Genomic DNA, 26,318 nt, shown 5'->3' on the forward strand with positions numbered 1-26,318 from the left:
GAGCGTTTTTTGGGCTTCAGATAAACTGGGCTAAATCCCAAATCCTCCCATTGGACTCAGACGCCCCCACATCCAAACAGGCCGCTCTCCCACTTGTCAGAGCAAGCACCATCAAATACTTAGGTATCCACATCTCCCGCTTACTCCATGATTTTATAGCACTTAACATTGAACCACTATTTAATACTCTAAAACTCAAAACACAGGTGTGGTCCAGGCTCCCCCTAGGGGTTATGGGTCGTATTAATCTTGTGAAGATGATCCTTCTTCCCAAATTACTGTGTATATATATATATATATATATATATATATATATATATATATATATATATATATATATATATATATTGGCAGTCCCCAATACATCTTCCCCCACGTATTTTTAAAGCAATGGAATATATCCTCAACACCTTCGTATGGGTCTCCTCCCGTCACAAACTGTCGTGGAAGGTCTTGAAGTACCCGACTGAACTAGGCGGTACCGCACTCCCTGACCTTTATACATACTACATAGCGGCCCAACTCTCCCGCTTTTTCCATCTCAATCTCTCCGACAAAGTTCGTCACTCTCAAATGGTCTGTCCACAGTCTGCTAGTCCGATCTCGCACCCAAATCCTTTTCTGTGAGCCCCGTGGTTCAATTCATACTGGTAAAGAGGGGTCAATGTTAACACATCACTGCAAAATCTGGCGAGCTGCTATGCGCCTGGGTCAAGCGCCCTCCCCTCATTCCCACACCCCCCTGTGGGAAACCCAAATCTTCCCGAACTTACCTCTGTTCCTGATCACGGTCCCTGGGTCTCCAGAGGTGTCATCTACTTATCACAAGTTGTAGCCCATGGAACGGTCAAGTCATTCTAAGCACTTAAAGACAACTTTGCCCTACCAAACCACATGTTTTTCCGCTACCTCCAACTCCGACATGCACTCAACACGCAGCTTGGCAGCCCTGTCCCAGCCCTGGAGGTCCCACTCTTAGTAGATATAGTTGTGGGTAAGGACTCCAAAAAACTGATTTCCCAATTTTATACCTACCTTTTATGAGGCCTGCAGCTGACACCATTGCTCACCAGCTGAAGTTACGTTGGGAGTCGGACCTGGGCAGCCTGACGGATGAGGACTGGGAGGAGGCCCTTGCCAATTGCAAAATAGTTTCCCCTAAACTCTCTGACCGCTTATCCCATCTATATAGCCTCCACAGATCGCATCTAACCCCACACCGCATGTCTAAATACAGACATGACCATAACCCGAGTTGCCCAAACTGTGGTCATCATATGGCCTCCTTTTTTCATCTGTTATGGGCCTGCCCCTCCATACAAGGGTTCTGGACCCAGGTGGTAAAGTTTCTGCACGATCGTATGGGCTCCCCGCTGTCCCTATGCCCCCGTCAATGTGTATTAGGGCTCCTCTCGCTATCTGAAGGCGAAAAATACTTGAACACATTTTTGCAAGAAACATTATTCCTTGCCAGGCTACAGATTGCTAAAACATGGTTGAGGGGGATCCCTCCCACTTTACAACAATGGATCAGAGCAGTCAACACCACTCTATCATATAAAAAAATACTCTACATACACAGGTGCTGCCCTGATAAATTCCACAAAATCTGGGATAGATGGCTCGAGGATACCTCCACTAGTGATGCAAGGGACTGACTCTCTAGTTAATTGTGCTGACTTTATTAACCCATCCTTCAACCTCCCCACCTTTGGCTATATCCCACTCTATTGTCTGTTAGACCTTAATATGTAAGTCTGCCTCCCCACAACCAACCGTTTCATTGCATGCATCAGCTGTAATGTGATACCATTAATGCTTCGTATGCTATATATGTCAATTGGACTAATCCGTAAGTGTAGTGCATGTTGCACTAATTTTACCCATGTATTGATGTACTTTTTTCTTTATGCTCAATAAAAGTTACCTTTTGATCAAAAAAAAAAGGTAGAATAAAATATTTACAAAAATGTGAGGGGTGTACTCACTTTTTTTTTTTTAGATAATGTATAATATAACATAGAGTGTATTTGTTCCCCATGTTTAAATAATTGGATCAGTCCTTAAAAAAAATATTTTTCAGTCAGGTCTTCTTCACACAGGTAGCCAGGAGGTGGTAAAAACAGACAGCTGAGCCACAGTTTTACTGCTCCCCATCTAAAGAGTAAAACACAGCCAGAGGAGGCTGTGACATGATGCGGCCATGATGCTTCTGGACATGTACTTCTGGAACACCTTAGCTGAAGAAGAAGCCTCAAATGCGCTTCTCTTTGCTCACCACAGTCACAGTATAATGAAAACTCGTTCCAGGGCTGTACCCAGGGCATCCGGAGAGGTGACTAGGATATTTAAAGCTTTTTCACGTTTTCATTATTCATGAAAAGGGGAGCTTACCCTTTTTAAGGATCTGGTAAGAAGGGACTAACAAAATCAAAAACCCTCCAACCGAATCAGTAGGTAGCATTGTAAAGCCATCTTTGGCCTCTTGCACACAGTGCTGATCAGGTTGGATTTGATTTAAATCACTAGTAAAATGGCTTGATTTAAATTAACTCGATTTTAAAGAGCAACTGTCATCTCTGTCCCGCGACGGCTCCTCCTCTGACCTGCTGTTGACTCACCGACAGTCCCATTCACTTTAATGGGATGGCTGGTGATGTGGCAGTGACACAACAAGGTGAGGGACGTGGCGGCAGCAGGCACTACCATAATGGATCTGAAATGACAGGTGCTCTTTAAATGTAAGGACTCATTCTTGCTGGTAGTTAGAATCTTTATTATTTGCAAACAAAATGAAGGTGTCCTATTTAGAATAATAAGCTGTCAAGTTAGTAAAATAGCGATATCAGAATTCAGAACCAATTCAATTATACAGTTTGTAGTGTACATAGATTTGCAAAACAATGGGATAAGGGAATATTCCTGAACTTTGTTTTTTATCTCATGGTTACTGTGAAATTGTATGAATGTATCAATGCAGTGCATGTTATCTCAGCTTGCTGAGCTTGGATTCATTGAATGAGTTTACCAAAAATGTAAATACTGCAGAATATCCAGCCTCATGCTACATAACTAAGCTCCATTCCATGTTGAAAACTAAATTATTAATGTATCTTAAATAGAAACTATCTTTTAGATAGATTTTTTACTGCAAAAGCATTTTATTAATATAAATTTGATTAAAAAAATCAGATTTTAAATAAAAAAAAAATCTAATTTTTTAAAATTTGATTTTATTTATTTTTTTACACAAGAATGCGCAGTGTTTGTTTACGCACCTGTGTGTACAGTCACTGTGTAAACAATGGGCTGCATTTTAGATCAGTAAGAAAAAAAAAACACTGTACTGAGCTTTTTGAAGCTGCAACGTGCAAGAGGCCTAAGTGGGCACAGCCTTGGAAATCATTGCTTTATGCCCCAATGGCCCCAAATGCACATTCAGTGCAAATAAAGCCCAATATTATGCAATTCTGAACAGTCCCCATTTGTAGAGAAGCTTGTGTGTTTGTGAGTGAAGGTATAATCCTAGTATAATGCAACACACACTGCCAGTCTGGAAAACTATTAATATTCCAAGGTCAGGAGTCTGGATCCTTGTCCTCGCTGTTCGCTGTAATGTACTATATGTGGTCACTGCCAGGAATCCTAATCAGGGTTTACTTCTGGGACCCTTCACATATCGATTAATAGAAATGTCCAGTCAAATGGATACAGGGCAATGTGGCTTGGCGGTAGGTATACATTAATGGGTGCCCGCGGCCTGCACTCAGAAGTGCACCCCGGTGATTGGTCATTTCCTGGGCCAGTACTAATAAGATCTGTTGGGCAGGTTGCCCTGCGTGGAAATACTTTGCCATGCAAACTTCGTTTAACTATTTGAGTTCCCGGTCCTTTTTCTCCATAAATTTTCTTAGGAGTGTTTGGTTTTTTTTTTTTGGGGGGGGGGGGGGGGGGTTTAGCAATGATTTAGTGCCACGCTTTATACATAATTTTTTTTTTTTTTTTAATCATTTGTGGCCAACCTAATGTATTATACATTGATTTTTAGAGGGCAGATAGGGCTTTAATTTGGTAGCACATTTGAATACATCTATCATCTCCTTGCTTTTTTTATGGAATAAATGGTATAAAATGCCAAACGGATTTTCCTGTAATTTTTCCCAATACATTGTTTACTTTGTTATCTCCCATATTTTGCTGCAAAATATAATCAACAAAGTCTGATCATTAAAATACAATCAAATTAGTGTCCATTTTATTTAACATGATGGGCTTTAGAAGACATGGTTTTATGCTTTTATTTTTCATTTATTGAAATGTCGGTGAAATGTAATTCACTGTACCACAGTTCAGCTGTCTTTCTCAGGCAATGCCATGTCAAACATCAACCAATAGAGGTCGACCGATATGGGTTTTTCTCTGGCCGATGCCGATATTTAGAAATTGCGGTGGCCGATGGCCGATATGTGATGCCGTTTTTTTGGGGCCGATATATTAGGCCGATTTTTTATTTTTTTTCCCTTCATCTCATAAAATCTAACAGTTATGCCCCGTACACACGGTCGGATTTTCCGATGGAAAATGTGTGATAGGACCTTGTTGTCGGAAATTCCGACCGTGTGTAGGCTCCATCACACATTTTCCATCGGATTTTCCGACACACAAAGTTTGAGAGCAGGATATAAAATTTTCCGACAACAAAATCTGTTGTCGGAAATTCCGATTGTGTGTACACAAATCCGACAGACAAAGTGCCACGCATGCTCAGAATAAATAAAGAGATGAAAGCTATTGGCCACTGCCCCGTTTATAGTCCCGACGTACGTGTTTTACGTCACAGCGTTTAGAACGATCGGATTTTCCGACAACTTTGTGTGACCGTGTGTATGCAAGACAAGTTTGAGCCAACATCCATCGGAATGTCCGAACAAAGTCCGACCGTGTGTACGGGGCATAAGACCCCTTTCACACTGGGGCGTTTTTCAGGCGCTTTTGGGCTAAAAATAGCGCCTGTAAAGTGCCTGTAAAACGACTCCCCTGCTGTCTCAGTGTGATATCCCGAGTGCTTTCACACTGAGGCGATGCGCTGGCAGGATGTTAAAAAAAAGTCCTGCAAGCGGCATCTTTGGAGCGGTGTATACCGCTCCTCCACCACTCCTGCCTATTGAAATGAATGCGCACCGCTGCCGAAGCGCCTGCAAAGCGTTTCGGCAGCGGCGCTTCAGGGGCGCATTTAACCCCTTCCTCGGCTGCTAGCTGGGTTATAAGCGCCTTGCTAGTAGCCGAATAGCGCCGCTAAAATGACGGTAAAGCGCCGCTAAAACTAGTAGCGTTTTACCGTCAACGCATGCCTGCTCCAGTGTGAAAGCAACCTTAAATGATACAGAAAATTTTTTACATTTAAACATTTATTAAACAAAACAAACCTCCAATCAGTTCACTTGTATGTAGAATTTAGATAAAAAAAAAATAAAAAAAAAACTATATCTTAAATATTAAATACACAAAAACAGGTAATCAAAACTTTTGGATGAAAAAAAATGGGCTAACTTTACTGCTTTTTTTTTTTTTTTTTTAAATTTATTAGTGTATTTTTTCAAAAAATATTGCGTTTGAAAGACCGCTGCGCAAATACCGTGTGACATAAAATATTGCAACAACCGCTATTTTATTCCCTAGGGTCTCTGCTAAAAAAAATATATATAATGTTTGGGGGTTCTAAGTGATTTTCTAGCAGAAAATACAGGATTTTTACTTGTAAGCAACAAGTGTCAGAAAAGATTTAGTCTTTAAATGGTTAAACTGAGAGCTTCTACACACAGAGCTCAGTTCATTCATAAGTGTAAACATTGTATCCTTCAGGTTCTTTTTATCAGATTTGGCAGGCCAGAGGAGGGGAGAAGTCTCTTCACAGAAGTTTTCAGACAACTTGTATTGACTTCTATTACAGAAGTCATTTGCAAGTCCGCTAATATCGGCCTTTTTTATCGGCCGATGCCGATTAAGTAAAAAATACCAAATATCGGCCGATATATCGGCCGACCTCTATCAACCTATATGTTGTTTCTGTACAAGACCTAAAAGTGCCTCTTCCACCGGGCTTGCCTTGAGTGCACCTGAGCAGTCTTAGTACTTATCGGACTACAGTGTGAGTGTATATATATAGTTGTGCTCATAAGTTTACATACCCTGGCAGAATTTATGCTTTCTTGGCCATTTTTCAGAGAATATGAATGATAACACAAAAACTTTTCTTTCACTCAAGGTTAGTGTTTGTCTGAAGCCATTTATTATCAATCAACTGTATTTACTCTTTTTAAATCATAATGGCAACAGAAACAACCCAAATGACCCTGATCAAAAAATTACATGTCCCAGTTCTTAATACTGTGTATTGCCCCCTTTAACATCAATGACAGCTTGAAGTCTTTTGTGGTATTTGTGGATGAGGCTCTTTATCTTCTCAGATGGTAAAGCTGCCCATTCCTCTTGGCAGAAAGCCTCCAGTTCCTGGAAGTTCCTGGAAATGACTTTGTGCCAGAGGGTTTGAGGCTTGTCTCTGTGCCTTTTTAGCATATTGTAAGCGGGATACTTTGTGGCATTTACATAGTAATGGCTTTCTTCTGGCGACTCGACCATGCAGCCCATCTTTCTTCAAGTGCCTCCTTATTGTGCATCTTGAAACAGCCACACCACATGTTCAGAGAGTTGTGTATTTCACCTGAAGTTATTTGTGGGTTTTTCTTTGCATTCCGAAAAAAAAATTTCCTGGCAGTTGTGGTTGAAATTTTAGTTGGTCTACCTGACCGTGGTTTGGTTTTAACAGAACCCCCTCATTTTCCACTTCTTGATTAAAGTTTGAACACTGCTGATTGGCATTCTCTATTCCTTGTATACCTTTTTATATCTCTTTCCTGCTTTATACAGTTCAACTATCTTTTCTCGCAGATCCTTTGACAATGCTTTTGCTTTCCCCATGACTCAGAATCCAGAAACATCAGTGCAGCACTGGGTGAAAGATGCAAGGGTCTGTCAGGAGTCCAGAAACTCATTGACCTTTTATACACATACATACATACATACACACACACACACACACACACACACACACACATACCGTAAGCAAACAGATCACAGGTGAGGATGGTTACCTTTTAACCATTTGCCGACCAGCCGCCGCAGTTGTACTGAGGCAGAATGGCACGGCTGGGCGAATCGACATTATATTACGTCGCTTTGCCTTGTGGCCACTGGGGGCGCTCGCCCCCGGGGGCGATGTGAGTGCCCAGCGGTCACAATCACCGCCGGCCTCCCGTGCTCGCTGCTGACACACGGAGAACCGGGATCTGTGTGTGTAAACACACAGTTTCCGGTTCTCTGAGGGGAGAAGAGACAGATCGTCTGTTCATACAGAGTATGAACAGCGATCTGTCATCTCCCCTACACAGTCCCCTCCCCCCTTCAGTTAGAACACACACTAGGGAACACAACCCCTTGATCACCCCCTAGTGCTAACCCCTTCCCTGCCAGTGACATTTTTACAGTAACCAATGCATTTTTATAGCACTGATCGCTGTATATATGCCAGTGGTCCCAAAAATGTGTCAAAATTGTCCGATGTGTCCGCCATTATGTCGCAGTCCCGATAAAAATTGGAGATCGCCGCCATTACTAGTAAAAACATTAAAATGCCATAAAACTATCCCCTATTTTGTAGACGCTATAACTTTTGCACAAACCAATCAATATACGCTTATTGCGATTTTACCAAAAATATGTAGAAGAATACATATCGGCCTAAACTGAGGAAAAAAAATATTTTTGGGGGTGATATTTATTATAGCAAAAAGTAAAAAAATATTGTGTTTTTTTTTTTCAAAATTTTCGCCCTTTTTTTTTTTTTTTTTTGTTTATAGCACAAAATATAAAAACCGCAGAGGTGATCAAATGCCACCAAAAGAAAGCTCTATTTGTGGGAAAAAAAGGACGTTAGTTTTGTTTGGGTGCAACGTCGCACGACGAGGCAGTTGTCAGTTAAAGCGACGCAGTGCCGAATCGCAAAAAGTGCTCTGGTCAGGAAGGGGGTAATATATTCTGGGGCTTAAGCAGTTAATAGCCATTCCAACCCCATTGTGTCAACTTGTGTGCATGTTATCAGGCCAAAATCACCAGATTTGTAAACTTTTGATCAGGGTCATTTGGCTAGTTTCTGTTGCCATTATGATTTAAAAAGAGTAAACACAGTCGATTGATAATAAATGACTTCAGCCAAACACTAACCATGAGTGAAAAAAGTTTTTGTGTTATCATTCATATTCTCTTCCCCTTGAAGCTGCCGCATGAGCACTGGGAAAAACGTGGACGGTGGACAACCCCTCTCTGCTGCCTGCATGGGTACAGGAGAAGTACGTAGATGGACGGATGAACAGGAGGAGGAGTGGGTGGCCCTACAGATAATTCCGGCGAGGAGGATGCCGGCATGAGTCCAGGAAAGTAGAGGAGGAGGGATATAAAGCCCTCAGACTCCTCCTACAAGTTCAGGCTAGCCTGCGGCCAGCCTTCCAACATATATATAATCTCATAGTTAATTAGCTTTTAGAAAGCACTGACTGTAGGGACAGCCTGATGGGGTAGCATGGTGGCTAAGTGGTTAGCATTTCCACCTGGTAGCACTGGGGTCGTTGTAGTTTGAATCCTAACTATGGCACTACCTGCCTGGAGTGTGCATGTTCTCCCTGTGCCTATGTGGGTTTCCTCCCACACTTCAAAGACATGCTGGTAGGTTAATTGGCTTCTGTCTAAATTGTCCCTAGTAGTGTATGTATGAATATGGGTTGGGGACCTTAGATTGTAAGCTACTTGATGGTAGGGAGTGATGTGAATGTACAATACAGTATATGTGTAAGGTTCTACATACATTTTTTATTTTCTGTACTCTGTATGCATATTTTGTGCACAATAATGTTACCTTTAAAAAAAAAAGAAAAAAAGTGCTGTGTAAATTGATGGCGCTATATATGTACCTGTAATAAAACAAATAAAAAGAAAATACAACATTTTTGATCCACATTACCCTAATGTGTTGTGTGAAAAGTCAATGCATGCACTTCAGCTGATCCCTCATTTAAAATGTGACTTCGAGAGGCTCCAGGCCCCTTCAGAAAAAAATAAAAGTCAGCAGCTACAAATACTGTAGCTGCTGACTTTTAATATTAGGACACTTACCTGTCCAGGAATCCAGCGGTGTCCGCACCCGAGCCAATTACTTAATCATTTATTGGGTGCTGCCGTCACCAGCTCCACTAAGGGTTCCCTACTGCACAATACGTGAAGCACGCTGCACTCTGTGAATGGACCGGCTGCAAGAAGGGGAGGAGGAGGAGAGGGAGGAAGTTCTGGCTGAGTTTGCCGCAGTGAACTCAGCTGGAAGTTGGAGCAGGTACCTGTCAAAACCAGGTACCCCCCCCCAAAGGATTTTTAATGTGGCAGCAGAGTGAGTGGGGGAGGCAGACAAGCAGAGCTTCCTCTTTTGGGTGTTTGGGTAGCAGGCCATACTCTGGTCAGTTTAGTCTGAGAGCTGTGGGGCCCACTGTCAGAATACATTGTTCCAGCAGGGGAAGGAAACCTTTACCCACCTCGTTTATATGGATGGAGACATTTTAGTTTTTTTTTTTCTTCCCCCTTTTTATTTATTTATTTTTAAAAATTTTTTAGCCATACAGTGTATGGTGAGGTTAGTTGCCACAATGAGTCACCTGTGTTTCTGTTGGCTAGTTGCATCCCGGCTGTTTTCTAAGCCCTGTGCAGTAAGTGGGTATAAGTGTAGCCATTAAAATACCACAGAATGGAAATAGACAATATATTGCTGTGTTTACATGTGAAACTGTCAAAGATGATTGGGATTTACTGAAAATGAGCAATGAATGTCTCCTTCCAGGATACCTCTGACAAAATTCCCTTCTATACGGAGAACATTTACTGAGTCTGCTGGGGATTTGAAGAATCTGATTGCAGAAGAGGGCTACAACAAATACTACTCTGGATTTCCACCAAATGGAGGTCCCACACCAGAGACTCTGAAGAATTATCTGGATGTAAGTATAATGCTACTGCTTATGCCAAACATATTCTCATTAGTCCTAATTGTATAGTAAATGGCTTTCTGTTGAGAGTGTGTGTGTGTGTGTGTCTATATACTGTATGTATGGGACTTAGGCTGGCCATACAATATAAATTTTCCTTTAGATTTACCAAAACCATATGATGAGGTCAAACCTAAACAATTTAATTGTATACAATCAGGCAAGCCCTTGCAGTACACGGTTGAAGGTAAATCTAGAGGATATTGAACAAGTAAATTGTGAAATGTATGGCCAGCTTTAGCGATTTGATACTTCTACATTGCCGTAGTCATCTGTATAGAGTTTGTGAGATCTTTGTAAATGGTTTAGACACGTTAAGATGTAATTTTTTTCCAGTGACTGGACTGCTGTTCTAGATCAGTGATGGTGGTGATGGACAGTGATAAGTGCTGCTGATTGTGCCAGCAAGCCCATTGCTGTGTCGCTCTTCGAGCAATTGAAATTGATTTATAACGTAGGTAGCTGATGCTCGGTAGTACAAGCAGCCAGTGTCTAAACAACTACTAGCACCGTGAAGATTAACAAAAAAGGTGCAATATTTGAAGCTCCCTGAACATTCTAAAATAGGATAAAGCTTTTAACTTTTTGTTTTTTTTTTTCTATGGTTTTTGCCACTACTAGTTCGACGTAATTGAAAACATTGTAGTTACTGGTCCAGCACAAGCAGGCTGATTCGAAAAGCTATTGAAACGTCAGAAAACCTGATGAGCATAGCTGTGCCAGGTCAGTGACTAAAGTATTGAGGCAAGAGGGTCAACGATACAGCCAAAAACTCTGCAGTTCCAGGAGAGCTCAGCAACGTCAGAATCCATGTTTCTCTCCTGACAGGTTTCATTTAAGCCAGGAACTTTTCAGCATGAACTAGATTTTTCGAGAGATAAACTAGAATTTTGCTGCATCTACAGTTTTACCAATATTGCATTTTAACACCTCATCTGCCCTTTTTGTCTAGGCTCAGTACTATGGTGAGATTGGCATTGGAACTCCTCCACAGACATTCACAGTAGTGTTTGACACAGGATCATCCAACCTGTGGGTACCCTCTATCCACTGCTCCTTGCTGGACATTGCCTGCTGTGAGTAGCACTTACTTCCCTTACACAAATATAATTAAAGTCTTAGCATGGTATCTCCACTTCTCTCTCTCTATATTATATATTATATATATATATATATATATATATATATATATATATATATATATATATATATATATATATATATATATATATTATTGATTATACATGTGCCCAATGTTTGGTTTTAATAGAAAGTATTATTTTCTTCTATTCTAGTATTACACCACAAGTATGATTCTTCCAAATCTTCCACCTATGTAAAGAACGGTACAGAATTCTCCATCCAGTATGGCAGCGGGAGCTTGTCTGGGTACCTGAGTCAGGACACTGTGACGGTAAGATCTAGAAGTAGACTCCCATCTGGTCTAGAGAAGGAAATCTGTTGCCATTGTGTTTCTCATTTATTGCCCATACCAGGAAATCAAATTCCAGAGGTCATTGCACCAGAACAGGTTGGATAATAAGAAAAGAATCTGGTTGTTGTTATGGCTAACACATTGGGGTTGATTCACTGAAACTAGAGAATGGAAAATCTGGTGCAGCTGTGCATAGTAGTCAATCGCCTTCTAAATTTAGCTTGTTCAGTTTAAGCTTTGACAAAAAAATCTGGAAGCCGATTGGTTTCTATGCAGAGCTCCACCAGATTTTGCACTCTCCGGTTTTAGTAAATCAACCCTGCTTTCCCTAAAAACTCAGGACAATTCTATTTAGAAGTGTTCAGTGTTAATGCACAATCTTTCATTACCTCCTAATCTTTCTCAGATTGGCAACCTTGTCGTGAAAGGACAGCTTTTTGGGGAAGCCATCAAGCAGCCTGGTGTTACCTTTATTGCAGCCAAATTTGATGGGATATTGGGCATGGCGTACCCACGGATCTCTGTTGATAGTGTTCCACCTGTGTTTGATAATATCATGCAACAGAAGCTGATAGAAAACAACATATTCTCCTTCTACCTAAATAGGTGAGATATTTAAATGTTTTGTATGACATTTCAACCCATGTGTGGCAGTGACATGGTTGTGTAAATTTTCCTATTTAATATATCCTTTCTGATCTGATCACTCTGATTACCCCCAGCGTGTGTGTGGGGTGATCCAAGAAGGATCAGGTGGTGCTATTTTTCTTGTTGGCCATAGTCTGGCAAGTACCATTACTATTTTATTTTGGAGGTAAGGTTATTGTACTATACCAGGGATGTCTGAGATTTTGACCTTCCTGGGCCACATTGGAAAAAGAGGAATTGTCTTGGGCCGCACATAAAGTACATAAAAATAAGGATAGCTGATGAGCAGTTCTTCCTGTGGCTTTCAGTGGGTAGGTGTGGCCGCTGGCCCCGTGCACTCTTTTATGACAGGTCGCCAGCGGCCGCACCTATTGGCAGCACTCTGCACAGCCAGCAATTACCTGCAATTGGCTGCAAAAAGAGGCGGCTGTTGGCAACCTGTCATTATAGTAAATGGGGCCAGCAGCTGCACCTACCCACTGAGAGCCGCTGTAACTGCCACTACATTGAAAAAATAAAGTTTCCTCTAGGTGGGATATTTGGAAAGGGATAAATAGTGCAATGAGGTATGAGAATAGTGTAAAAAGTATATAAATTTTTATTAAGAAACATAGGTTTAAAATAATGAGCACATATATACACTATACATATCACAAAATATCATGAATGAATACTGGACAGGACTAATCATATAATAACATTACAAAAAAAACACAGCTAGTAAATCGCAAAGATCTGTTATGTTGGAGGTGAGCACAACAGAAAAGACCCAACGCGTTTCGAAAATGCTATTTCTTCATCAGGGGTGTATGCGATTTTATCGCAGAACCTACAACCGTCGTATGAACTGTGTAGTACTAGAGTGGATTTTCTGTCCAGATTTTGACGTTTAAAAGCAGTTTAAATGTTGCAGCTGTCAGCCTGTGGGGCCCAGAGCCCGACGGGGTTAGTAAATGCACCAGCGCAAATAGATGGGCCCAATGGTGGCACGAGGGGAAACATGGGCAGAGTCCCACACAAAGGACAAACCAGGCTGGCCCTCCGAAATGTATCCCTTACTGGGGACGGTCGGAGTAGAGAAGGAGGAAAAGATACCAGAGCCAAGGCAAACGAGGATCTATACCTCCACAGATCCTTGAATCAGGAGACCAAAGGTGGCGCCCAAGAGGTTAATCTGATACTTGTACGGGCTCTATGGCAATGGATCCTCACCAGTGTCCACCCTCACAGCAAGCAGACTACAATTCGCATTGGCCCTAATTGCTGGTGTGAATGTAGCCTATGTATGTGCTGTGTATGGAGGTAGAGGAAGGGTTGTTGGTATGGGGCTTTCAGGGGAGGGGGCGCAATTGAAATGTGGGGGTTGCAGCCCACCCTAGTACCTCCCCTAGATCTGGCCATGCAGTATTTATGCCCCTGGCACCACTGCATTCTCTGCTTCTGGTGCTATTGTGAACATGGGACCCCCAGCATCTCTCAAGATGTGCATTTGCCTGTGTTGTGAATGTAGGCTGCTGCGGCAGCTATGCTTGCATGGCATCCCTGACATCCCTACAGATGTGAATTTACTGGGCTTGACTGTGTCAGCTGCCGCGACTGCTGTTCAGGCACGGCATCCCCAGTGCCTCTCCAGATGTTCCCAGGCCGCCTGCCAAACCCTCTGGGGCCAAGGGTTGGACACCCCTGTACTATACAAATCAGGGATGCTTGTAGCTATTACAGTAGAGTAGGGCATAATTTTGGGATACATAATGGAATTCCCCTGAGAGGATAATTTTGCCTGAAGGTCTAATTTCAGTGTCTGTATGTGTGGGCATAGATTGGATCAAAAATTTTGTATATTGAAACATTAATAGCCACATTAGTTCAGGTATTTGGGGATTCATTCAGACCTCCCCAAAGCCTGTGGAAATGGAAGATGCGGCACATTTCTGTCAATTGTGGGGCCTATATTTACCAAAACTTTGGACTGATGCAAAGAAATGGCAAGATTTAAATCCCCAGTGCACTGTGTCCTGCACAGCCTGCTTATAAATACAGTGAGTTTTGCTGTAATTCAATGGGCACAACAGTGTCAGACAGTCCTAAATGTGTGCATAGAGAAAAGTGTAAGCTTTCCCTCTTATGTCTATAACAGGAACACCTTTTAGTAGTTTGGAAAAACCAATGCATGTTCTAGTTCTCCTTCATTGGGCAGAGCAATGTATATCTCCTTTACTCTGCAGCAATAAGTGTCCCCTTTTCTCCTTCACAAGGCAAAGCTGTGGGTGTCACTCTTTAGGTGCACCTGACAAAGTGATTGCTCTTATTCCATTATGTTCTCTGGAGATGGATGGTTCCCTTCATCCTCGCTGTGCAGAAGAATGGCTTTAATTCACTCTTTTGTTAAGCCTCGGCTACAGCACACAAGATATAAGTGACAATCTCACGATTTCTACAGGAAGGATACAAGATAGCATACAGGGTAGATTAGTTTAGTTGAAAAGCTTTGTGTTTTTCCACCTGCTATATAATGGGCACATTCAGGACTCTTGCACATGATTGTACATTGCAAAGTACGGTCCTACAAAGTAAAATTCTTTTGTTGTGGCACCCAGGAACCACAGCTGCAATGTAATTTAGCCCCGTGACTTTTTTTTTTTTTTTTTGCAGAATTCTCTGTGCGCAGCTGTAAAATTTTTAAAATATGTTGCTGCTGTGGCCCTTATTTACATGCTAACATTTTTCTACTTTTTGCCTTAGGAGGATATGTTTGTAAATGGTGGCTGATGCTTTACATAAATGATTATCTTTAGTTTTGGCATGAGATCTGCTGGGAGCCCAAATATAATGGGCCTGGGACCTAAAAGTAAATTCTTTTGATCTTCCTTTAGGGACCCGGAATCTCAGCCTGGTGGTGAGCTTTTACTAGGAGGCACAGATCCTAAATATTACACAGGAAATTTTAACTACCTCAATGTTACCCGCAAAGCATACTGGGAAATTCATATGGACCAGTAAGTAGCAACATTACTTTCCTTTTTTGTTGTCTCTTTTCCTGCAAATGTGATATACTGTGTTTTTTGTTTTTTTATCATATCTGATGTTCATTATCTTGATTAAAGAGCCTTTTTCAGCCTCTGAACATACAATTATAGTGAGATTTTTAGGGTGCTGCACAACAGTAAAAAAAAGAAGTGTTTTTATTCAATACAATCATAACATTACATAAAAGCAGGTATCCTCACAAAGGTTGATTTTTGCAGCATTATATATAATGATAGAAAACAAAATATCTCCCCATGTGCATACTACTTAGCCTCCCTAGATAGTATATTCTGAGAAAGGAAAAAACATCTTTCCAAAATTATTAGCTTGGATAGAAATTGGGTGACAATATAGTATCCGGCACCTCATGCCTATTGAATATGAAATGAAGCAACAGTGTATTTTTATGGGATTATAATGGTGCCCAAAGTCAGAGAAAAGCACACTTTATATAAAGCTACTCAGGGAAAGCCTCCGAGTGAGTCCACAAATCTATGGAGGGGAAGCTCCGCGCGATCACAGGGGTCACAAGCAGACCAGGTAAAACTCTGATATTAACAAGGAATACTGCAGGGGCCAAGTCTAAGTGCGGTAACCAAGGGTTGGTACTAACATGAAACCACCACTTCCGCATTGAAAAAACATTGCAATGGTTGCCCCGGCAATCCAGCCAATCCAGCTTTGTGGAAAAGTGGTGATCTGTAAAATCCCTGAAGAAGCCAATTTTGGCGAAACATGTTGGGATCCGAAACCATGCTCTAACAAAATCTATAGCTCTGTAAATCTATCTATCTATCTATCTATCTATCTATCTATCTATCTATCTATCTATCTATCTATCTATCTATCTATCTATCTATCTATCTATCTATCTATCTATCTATCTATCTATCTATCTATCTATCTATATATATATATATATATATATATATATATATATAATATCTATCTCTCACAAATTACTTAAAGAATAGTAGTTTCTTTGATGTGTTTCCCAGATTTAATCTGCTTCAGAAAGTAGGGGAGATTTTTTTAAAGTGATACGAAACACACACTGTTTAATTCTTTACTTCTATTTCTGTATATGGCACTGTAATTATTTTAATTAAAAAATCGAAGTACCTTTTTTCCTAATCGATATACGGCTGTTATATTCCCCAGCTTTTTCCCAGTCTGTCTGCAGGGAAACATAAGCAGAATTAGCTGCTGGTTACATGTTCAAAATAAAAAAAAAACAGTCTTTGGAATACAGAGTAAAAATAGATAATTAATATTAATAAACTGTTGTTGTCATACAAATATATATATATTTGAAATCAAATCTTTATTTTTTGGCAATAACATGGTGTGGGCAGATTTCTGCCAGTCAGTCTGTGTCATGCCCCTCCTGCCTGTGTCTTAGAATAAGAGGGAGGTGAAGCCTTCATCAATCTACATGTAATATCCTGGCCCCATTGTGTTTAGCTGGTTAGTGGGCATGGAGGAGGGAGGGAGTGGACTGTCATTTACCACTGTCTATATGCCCACATGTGTGACTCTATAGTCACATGGGCTGCTCAGATGTGGTAGGGAAGAATTGCTTAGCGTAGAAACTCACTGAAAACTGACCATGTGCAACACTGCTCTGCAAAATCCCTAGCTGCAGTGGGGACATGTACAGAAAGTGGAGATGGAGAAGAGCAAGTTCAACAAGGTTTTTTGCAGCATACAGAAAACTAATCTCATAGTGACTGCGTGAGTATGAACAGCATGTTAAACATCATTTATTGATAGTTTTTTTTTTTTATGATGTGGGTTTAGCGACACTTTAACGGGAAAATGAGTAGTCTGTAGATGGGGAGCTATTTGTTTTCTATTATTATTATTATTATTATTATTATTATTATTATTATTATTTATGATGCTGTAAGAATCGACCTATGGGAGCTTAACTGCTTTTATGTAATTTTTATTCTTGTATTTAAAGCCAGAGTTTACGTAAAAATGGAGGTAGAGGAAGGGTTGTTGGGACATTACTTGCCATCAGTGTTATGTGTCCCTTATGCTGCTCTGTCCTGGTTTAGCAGAAGCTCTGACAGGCACTCCTCAAGAGAGCCCAACTATGCCTGCCCTTTCCTCCCAGCTCCTCCTTTCTTATAAGCCTGTTCTACAGTTTCTACGAATGAAATGTGATCTATGAATAGAGGAAGAGCAGATGATTGAAAGGTCTGCCCTCTCCATTCATAGATCCTGTTTCATTTGTAGAAGCTGTAGTACTGGCTTATATGAATGGAGGAGCTGGGTGGAAAGTGCGGGCATAGTTGACTCTCTTGATGTCGGCCTGGCAGTAGGGATTATGGTGGGGTATTGGAGGCAAAAGATTTCTACTAAACCAGAATACAGCAGCACAAGGGATACCCGTAATAAAGGTAAAATCTCCTGTGCATTTTTTTTTTGGCTTTAAATAAAACACTTGATTTCAATGAAAATATACAATATATTTTCGTATGTGTGTGACACCTTTTAAAAATTCCATCAAATTGATTGTATGATATAATGTAATCTTGGGATGGGGTGTCAAATAGATAGAGAACTTACTGGTATGGATATGAGCTGTGCCTAAAAAGTTTGGTGAATGGTATCAGAAAACAATCAAACTACCTTTTTATTGGCCCTCAAAATAATCGCCATGCTTCACAACACACATTTGGCAACGTTCAAAAAGCTTCTAGAAACTGTCAGTAAAGGCCTCTTTAGAAATCGATCACAGAACCGCGGTCCACAATACGTGCGTTTTTTCATGGCGCTTTTCACTCAGGGAAACATAAAGAAATCGGCAGGGTCACGGGGAAGACTGTGAACACCATTCCATCGATTGCCAGTAGGATTCGGGATCAAACAGGTAGCACCGGCTCTTATCCCCTGTGACGATGGTTCACAGAAATCATGGATCCTGGTCACACATGGTGGTAAAACCTCCAGACGTTTCCATCTGTTTTGCTTTCTGTTCATCTGTCCGCTTGTGCGGCACAAACCAGGAACAAGTCTTGCGCGTACCCAAATCTTTGCGAATGATGGTGTGCACTGTGTCCTTGCTAATGCAGAATTCCTCCGCCATCAATCTTAGAGTCAGTCGCGGATCTTGTGCCAGAATTTGTCGCACTCACTCGATCATGTCTGGGATTCTGCTTGTCGACGAGCAACCCGAATGTGGCTCATCCTCAGTCGTTTCCTTCCCGTCGCTAAAGCGTTTGAACCAGTCATAAACACATTTTCTGCTCACGGCTTCTGTCCCGTACACTTGCACCAACATTTTGTGCGTCTCCGTCGCTGTTTTCCCTAATTTGTAGCAGAACTTGATGTTCACTGGTTGCTCCATTGCACTGTGACCCTACCTCTCACATTGACTATGTTTGACTGCCCGCAGCGGGTTTGCCATGACTGTCACATGTGCTCCATGCTAGGTGTCGCTCCTCGATGTGTCTCTGTATAGCCATGTGCATGCGCACACACCTGGCCCATGTTGCCATTGAAATATCGGACCATTCGCCAAACCTTTTACACACAGCTCATAGTTCTGTATCCCAAGAAAATTGCATTGCTGTTCTCTTTTTAAACAGCTGGTGACACTGTAGAAGTTGTGTTTTTTACCTTGCAGAATTATTTCACCCACATTGTAGATTGTGGTGTCTGTTCGGGTGCAGAATTTGTTCCTAAAAATGGATTGACTGATCAGTCAAGTAAAGGAGATCTCTATGTGTTGTTTTTTGCAGGATTGATGTTGGTCAACAACTCGCTCTATGTAAAGGAGGCTGTGCAGCCATTGTGGACACTGGAACCTCGCTGATCACTGGCCCAAAGGATGAAGTTGTTGCACTGCAGAAAGCCATTGGAGCTACACCTCTAACTCAGGGAGAGGTGAAGTACCATAAATGAATGAATTAATTAATGTGCACACCAATGTAAACGGACATGTTTTTTTTTTTTATCCTCAACTGCAAATTTTGACTGGCCAGTATAAGTGCAATGAGCAGATCAGAATATTATCGTGATCACTAACTTGTAAAGTTCAAATATATTCAGCAGATCTGTATTATGTCTCTGTGACCTTTCATTGTAGATATTGGGGATACATTTCCTATCTCCATATGATTTAAAATCTACATACACCAAGCATCCATAACATTGCAACCACTGATGGGTAAAATGAATAACATTGATTATCCTAGAGGCAGCTGTGCTGGGCACTGTGGTATCATGTGAGGTTGAAGGGCACCATGGGGGGGGCTGGGGGCATTTGTGTTGGAAGGGGGAATTTGGGGGGGGGGGGGGGGGCGGCATGGGGTAAGAATTGTTCTAGGAGGGGTGTGTAGGGACAGAATATATGTATATGATACTTACTATCTATATCATACTATATATTAATTGTGATTAATATTATTCTAAACTTTGATAGTGCATTAAAAATATAGTTATTAATAGTACACATAGATAAGTTTTTTTTTTATTAACCACTTGCTTACTGGGCACTTAAAACCGTCCTGCCCAGACCAATTTTCAGCTTTCAGAGCTGTCACTCTCTGACAATTGCGCGGTCATGCAACACTGTACCCAAATAAAAAAATTTTTTGGACCCAGGTGCCCAGCAACTTGTCACTGTAGCCTGCCACTGCAGCCCCCAGATGCAGCTTGCCAGCCTCCAGATGCAGCACCAGATGCAGCTACCGGCTCAACAGAGCCATTGACACAGGGTTCCCTGCTATGAAAATCTCTAGGCAGACCCTACAGCCGTGATGCAGGGGGTGATGTCAGCAAGCTGAGTCTGTGCTCGCCTGCCGCTCACCTCCTTCATCGTGGTCTGGGCCCAAACCAGGGACCAGTTCCCTGCTGCAGCCCATGGTGAACTGGGGGCGGAAGGCCAAAGGATTCCCTTTAAAGTAGGAGTTAAACTCCCATGCATGAATTTTACCTATAGGTAAGCCTGGCTTTACCTATAGGTACTGTTCATATCTCCTAAACATGCACCGTTACCCACTTTTAGCTGTTCTTTAAAAAAAAATATATATAAAACGCCCAAAAAGGTAATGGCAGACACCTAGAGGTCTATTTTATATTTAGAGCCGCCGTGGTGGCCTTTTCTTCGTATTCCTGTTTTCATAAAACCTAATAAAAATAAAAAAAAATCTTATAATTGGAAAAAAAAAGAAATCACTGTGCCAATGCCTTAGCATTCACATAACTCTTGCAAATAATCCCTATACTGTGTCTAATATGTTTTCTCTCAATCAGGAAAATACTTCATTATAGCCTCCTATATGGAGCTGACAATCATTGAACACATTTCAGGGATTATTTGCGGCACTAAGACGTTTGCTGACACAACTCCTGAGACCTTTTCACAGCAAATTAGCATTTTTTTTTTGTCAAGGATTTACTGGTACCTATGCACCCATTAGAAAGATTTCTTCTCCCTTCCTGTGCGATCAGAAAAAGAGGAACGGAGCAGAATCTCTCAAGTGGAGACACAGAGAAAACAATAAAAATCTCCTTTTTTTTTTAATAGTAGAGATTAGAAGAGATGAAAACTTTATCAGGTTCTAACCAAAAAAGTGATTATACAGTATACCAGTAAGCTCCTTTAACGTAACCTTATCGTCAATTCTGCTACTGATATGTAAAATTATCTTTCACAGTATATGGTCCAGTGTGATCAGGTGCCTTCTTTGCCTGTCATTTCTTTGACACTTGGAGGAAAAGCATATACCCTGACCGGAGAACAGTATACTATGAAGGTAAGAAATCATTATTTTGTCATCCCTTAGATTTACAAATCATACAAGAGGAATATTGATGATAATTTATGTAAACTGACAAATGATACAGAAGTGGTATGAATATTTGCGGCAAACTTCACCTGTGACTGAGTAGGAGGTAGTTCTCCCTAGTAATACTGGGTTAATTTTCAAACCCGCTGCCCCTAAAATCTATATGACCTCTTTTGCTTTTGTAATATATTCCCTTTCATATTTAGCCCTGGTTCACACTGACAGCGAGAATGAAATTGCGTGAATTCAGCTGAACTCGCACGATTTCATACCCGCATGTCAGTCTGACTTCGGGGGAGATTTCAAAGACATATGTGTGGATTTCTGCACAGATGTCAATGGAAATCGCACCCTGAAGTCACCAAAAGTAGTACAGAAACTACTTTTGGGAATCAGTATGGCGCCACAAAGTCGGCGTCGCACTGATTCGGACTGTGCCATTGCTGGCAATAGCCACCGATTTTGGCATGCGATTTGACGTGTCAAATCGCATGCCAAATTGCATTAACGTGAACCAGGGCTTAAGGACATTTTAGATTGCAACTTTTCCCTGTAAAAAGGATTGATGTGATTGATTTAAAGCAAAATTAAACTGGGGGGGGGCAGCCAGTCAGCCTTTCAGCCTTTCACACTAACAGACTGATTGGGTCCGCCTGTTGGTTTTCAGGCAGACCCAATCGGACCCTCCAGTTTTATCTATGGAGTGGTGGGTGACACCTGCCGACATTCAATCCTGATTACTGAAAACAGATGGATGAGGATCCCCATAGAGGAGAGTGGACTGTCTTGAGTCCACCTAAGCGGAGTGGACACGGACCAGCCATCCGCCTGCTCAGCGGGGATCAGCATACAGATTCCCCACTGAGCAGACAGACTCCAACAGAGCCCATCCCATGTGGAAGGGGCCTAAGTGAGAAAGTAAGCACAGCATGTATACATAAATACATATATGCATTATAGTACACTTAAAATAAATCCTTGAGATGCATACAAGCAGCATAGCCAATTTACTGAGTAGTTTAGTGTTCATCCAAACATTTCTGTACTGCACCAGTCTCTGCTAATCCTTTCTTAGCTTTAATCTGGTGACCCTGCACTATACCTGCTGGTCATGCTGGGACACACTTCTTGCTACCTATAACACATAGAAAACCTGATGTGAAGCAAATGTTAGCAGTAACAAGATGCACACAATCAACAAGAGAGAGGAGGAGACAGGAGATCCGAAGAGGGACCTGAAAAGAGGAGGATCTGGGCTGCTCTGTGCAAAACCATTACACAGAGCAGGTAAGAATAACATGCTTGTTATTTTTAACAAAAAAAAAAAATTAGACTTTAATATCACTTTAAGCTTGCAGGTACTAGTGTAGTGGTCTATGCATTGGCCAGGTACTGCTACCCCTATAATGCTGAGAACATTGCATGTTATTCGGTCTAATCACTTTAATTTCCCCTGCAGGTTAAACAGGGATCGCAATCTATTTGCGTGAGTGGATTTATGGGTCTTGACATTCCTCCTCCAGTCGGACCCCTGTGGATTCTAGGAGACGTCTTCATCGGTCAATATTATACAGTCTTTGACCGAGCTAATGACCGCGTGGGCTTTGCCAAGGCCAAATGATGGAAGCATCCTCTATAATCACTGTACCTTTCCCTGGGTCATCTGATCTTCCCAAGAACTCAATGCAATGATTATATGCCTGGCTAAGGTTATTGATACATATGAAGTAATCACCACTGAAAACAGATTACAAATAGATAATTATTTATGAATACTCCAAGACCTCTGCAAACCTCTCCTGGTCAGCCTATTCTCGGGTGTGGGGATTAATTGTCTGAAATTGATTTTTCCTGAGGTACAGCTGGCACCAGGGGTGTGTGCTTTGTAAAGAAATAAAAAATCATGCTCATTCAGCCACAACATTTACTAGATCTCTCCAGCAGTCAGAACCTCTAACTGCTAACTCCTGTCTATGGCTAGAATACTGCGCAGTGCGCACTATCATGCACCTATTAACCTAGCCAAAGACATGGAATGACATCAGTGTTCATACATACAGCACACAATGTTTTAGCTGAACATTTATATTTATTTAGTAATCCCTGATGCCAGGTTTATCTCAGGTAAGCAGAAGTCGCTTATTGAAAAAATGAATTCTGAGCGATCAGCTCCCCCACCCCACACAAGATAGTTTGCCAGGAGGCCTATGCAAGAGTCTCGGTGCATCATTTTGTATTCAACCATTTCCTGATATGACCCTTAAAGGCTATATTAGGTGACAGCCTCAGATCTCTCATGGTAGCCTTAGATGGCGTGCCACGTAATGCGTGCTTGGCAGAATTTTTATTTTTTTTTATACTTTCTTGAATGACTGCCAAGTGTGTCACAGTCAACCACTTAATGTAATGGAGTGGCTCTTAAAGGTATAACTTTCAACTTTTTCTGTTTGAACAATTTACAATAATGTCTGAAGATAGTCAAGTGAGGCTATGTAAATATTCATTTGAAGGGTAGAAATTTAATTTATTAATTCTAAGTAATTTGGATTGTTCTGTATAAAAATGTAGATGATTGTTTTAAAATATCTGGTGTCATAGCAGACAATAACTATTGCGTAGAACAGATCAGTGCGCTGAAATCAACCACTCCATAGACTCATGCTGGGACTTGGGACAAGAAAGCATTAGAGATATTTTAATAGTTTCAGTGTTACAAGCCATACAAACAAAGTAGGAGCTGCCATATACTAATTCTCAGCGTAATCCCAATCATTCTAAAAGAAAGCATTGTTCTTGGAGTGGCTGTAGCTTATGCAGCTTTCTAGAGAAACAAGGACATATTTGTTTGCCTGTCTTATTCCTCTAACAAGATCAAACTGGCCATTTAGGAATCTATCATGTTTTCTATAATATGTTCCTTTTTAGAGTGAATTTGTGTCTGCATTGATGTTACACTTATATTGAATAATTATGTGCTGTATTCATACTTTCTGACTCCATGCAGCTGTCTGCAGTGGGGACAGAGATTAGAGTGGACCTTTGCTCAAATGCTAAAGAAAATCAAAACCCAAGAACAAAAATGTAATATATTGCAGCTAACCAGTCGTTAGATGTGGTGGCTGCCTCCATTTTTTTTTTCCAGCCGAGTACATTTTCTACTGAAAAATATCTGTTGATCTTACTGGATATTCAGTGCCTTTGCAGCTTCTTGTGCATTTATCTGCATTCCTAAACAATGTTAGTCTTTTAACCTGTCTGCCTTGAACTACACAAGTAAAGCCCTCCCCTTTATGTAATTGTATTCCAGTCTGGTTATGTAAGCCTGCAGCTCTGGCTGCCTTGCATCTGGCAGATGCAAGGGAGAGGAGAAAGCGCCACCAACGGCTGGGCCATGGGAGCCTATGAGTGACCTCATGGCTCCCAGCTTTTGTCAAGTGCTCCCTCTTCTCCCCAGCAGCTGCCACTCACTGACACACACAGGATCACAAGTCTGAACTGGAGTGGATTAAAAATAGGTAAGTATACAGATCCCTTTTTTTTTTTTTCTTTTTTTTTTTTTTTTACACGGGGTAGGCAGGATAGGTAGCAGGAGGGGAGGGGGGCATTTTTAAGCCTGGTTAATATTAGGCTAGAATTCCACTTTAAAGTTGTTGTAAAGGCAGGAGGTTTTTTTTTTTATCTTAATGCATTCAATGTGTGCAGCAGCCCCCCCTCAGTCCCCCTAATACTTCCCCGAGGTCCCTCTCTGTCCAGCGATGTCCACGAGTGTCTCAGCCATCCGAGATTCTTCTTCCTGATAGCTCCTTCCTTCCTGGCTGAGACACAGCAGCGGCACCATTGGCTGCCACTGCTGTCAATCAAAGTCAGCTAGCCAGTCGGGAGAGATGGGGTGGGGCCAGGTCGGGACTCCGTGTCTGTGAATGAACACAGGGAACTGTGACTCGGCTTGGGTGCCCCCATAGCAAGCTGCTTGCTGTGGGGGCACTGAACAGGAGGGAGCTCCAGTCTGGGACCCGAGAAGAGGAGAATCCGGGCTGCTCTGTGCAAAACCACTGCAACGGAGCAGGTAAGTATAACATGTTTGTTATTTTTATAGGACAAAAATGAGACTTTACAACCACTTTAAGTTAAAGCTTTGCCAACGGTCTTACTGAAATGATAAAGAATAATTTTGGATTGCCAGAATGTTTACTTTTCCTGGAGAAAATGCTGCTCTGGGCTTCCTCTTGTGCTGGTTTAATATCTAAAACCTTAAACATTTTGTCATGTGATCTATGCTAAAAGAGCTTGGAGCAGAATTCTACTGTCAATTAACAGTATGAATTCAGAAAGTAAAAGCAGCTTCAAAATATCCATAGCTTTGCAACACTATGGGGTTTATATATAAAGATTACTAAAAGAATGTGACAAAATCCGCACAGCTCCAGCAAAACTTGACAAATTCTGTGTAATATAATTATCTGCTATGATTGTAAGCTCCATCTAGTTGCCATAATGCATTTTTTTAAAATACCTCAATCAGGGAAAAATGAATTATGGCCACTAGATGGCGGTTATAGGGGAAAATTATATTACACAGTATAAGGCAAGTTTCGTTAGAGCTGTGCGGATGTTTGTCACATTCATTCAGCTAACATTTTCTATCTAGATTCCTTAGATTTTGGTTTATTTGTGACAAAGGTACTTTAGAAAAAGACAGCCTACCAATACAGTCTTGTTTTCCATTTTTTTTCAAAATACCAGGGCAATATATGTAGCAAATAGAGATCCTTAAAGTTGAAGAACGTTCTCTTAGAAGATGTACTATTTTGCACTATTTATTTTACATGCACTAATTTGTAATGTACAATAGAATTCTGTTTAAGGGGGATCAATAAATCAAAGATGTAATCTGCTTCTGTCTTGCCATCCCTGACTCTTCTTTTCACTACTCATCAACATGCTAATGACAATATTAATTAAAACCTTTCTATTTTAATTAGATTGCCTTTTTTAGATTCAGTGACATCTTCGCTAGCTCTCCGTGCTTCTTGTGTAAACTAGAAGAACTACCTATTCCTGTTCCAAATGTCGTAACAGCCTGGAAAGAGGACAATGTGATATTAATAAAGGATAAAGTTATGCTGCCATGTATGATTAGGACTACCTGCCATGTGTCTATTTGTATATGTATACACACCCACACGTTCTGCTTGTATTATCAGTAGATTTACACTGAGTTTCCATCACCGTATGAATGACAGGCAGTACAACCATGGTTTT

At 41.2% G+C, this 26,318-nt stretch overlaps 1 protein-coding gene across 1 annotated transcript in view; it reads left to right on the top strand.

The window, feature by feature from the left end:
• LOC141112181 (cathepsin D-like) overlaps positions 1 to 25,950 on the top strand; it is a 36,615-nt gene extending 10,665 nt beyond the window's left edge. Inside the window, exons 2-9 of the mRNA XM_073604722.1 lie at positions 9,938 to 10,094; positions 11,095 to 11,218; positions 11,438 to 11,556; positions 11,984 to 12,183; positions 15,099 to 15,221; positions 19,005 to 19,149; positions 20,925 to 21,023; positions 22,516 to 25,950. Of these exons, the coding sequence (XP_073460823.1) occupies positions 9,938 to 10,094; positions 11,095 to 11,218; positions 11,438 to 11,556; positions 11,984 to 12,183; positions 15,099 to 15,221; positions 19,005 to 19,149; positions 20,925 to 21,023; positions 22,516 to 22,677 (1,129 nt within the window). The 3' untranslated portion in view covers positions 22,678 to 25,950. The remainder of the gene's footprint in view (positions 1 to 9,937; positions 10,095 to 11,094; positions 11,219 to 11,437; positions 11,557 to 11,983; positions 12,184 to 15,098; positions 15,222 to 19,004; positions 19,150 to 20,924; positions 21,024 to 22,515) is intronic.
• Positions 25,951 to 26,318: the final 368 nt, after the last annotated feature.

Source organism: Aquarana catesbeiana, linkage group LG11, assembly GCF_042186555.1.
Source record: "Aquarana catesbeiana isolate 2022-GZ linkage group LG11, ASM4218655v1, whole genome shotgun sequence".
NCBI classification, from domain to species: Eukaryota; Metazoa; Chordata; class Amphibia; order Anura; family Ranidae; genus Aquarana; species Aquarana catesbeiana.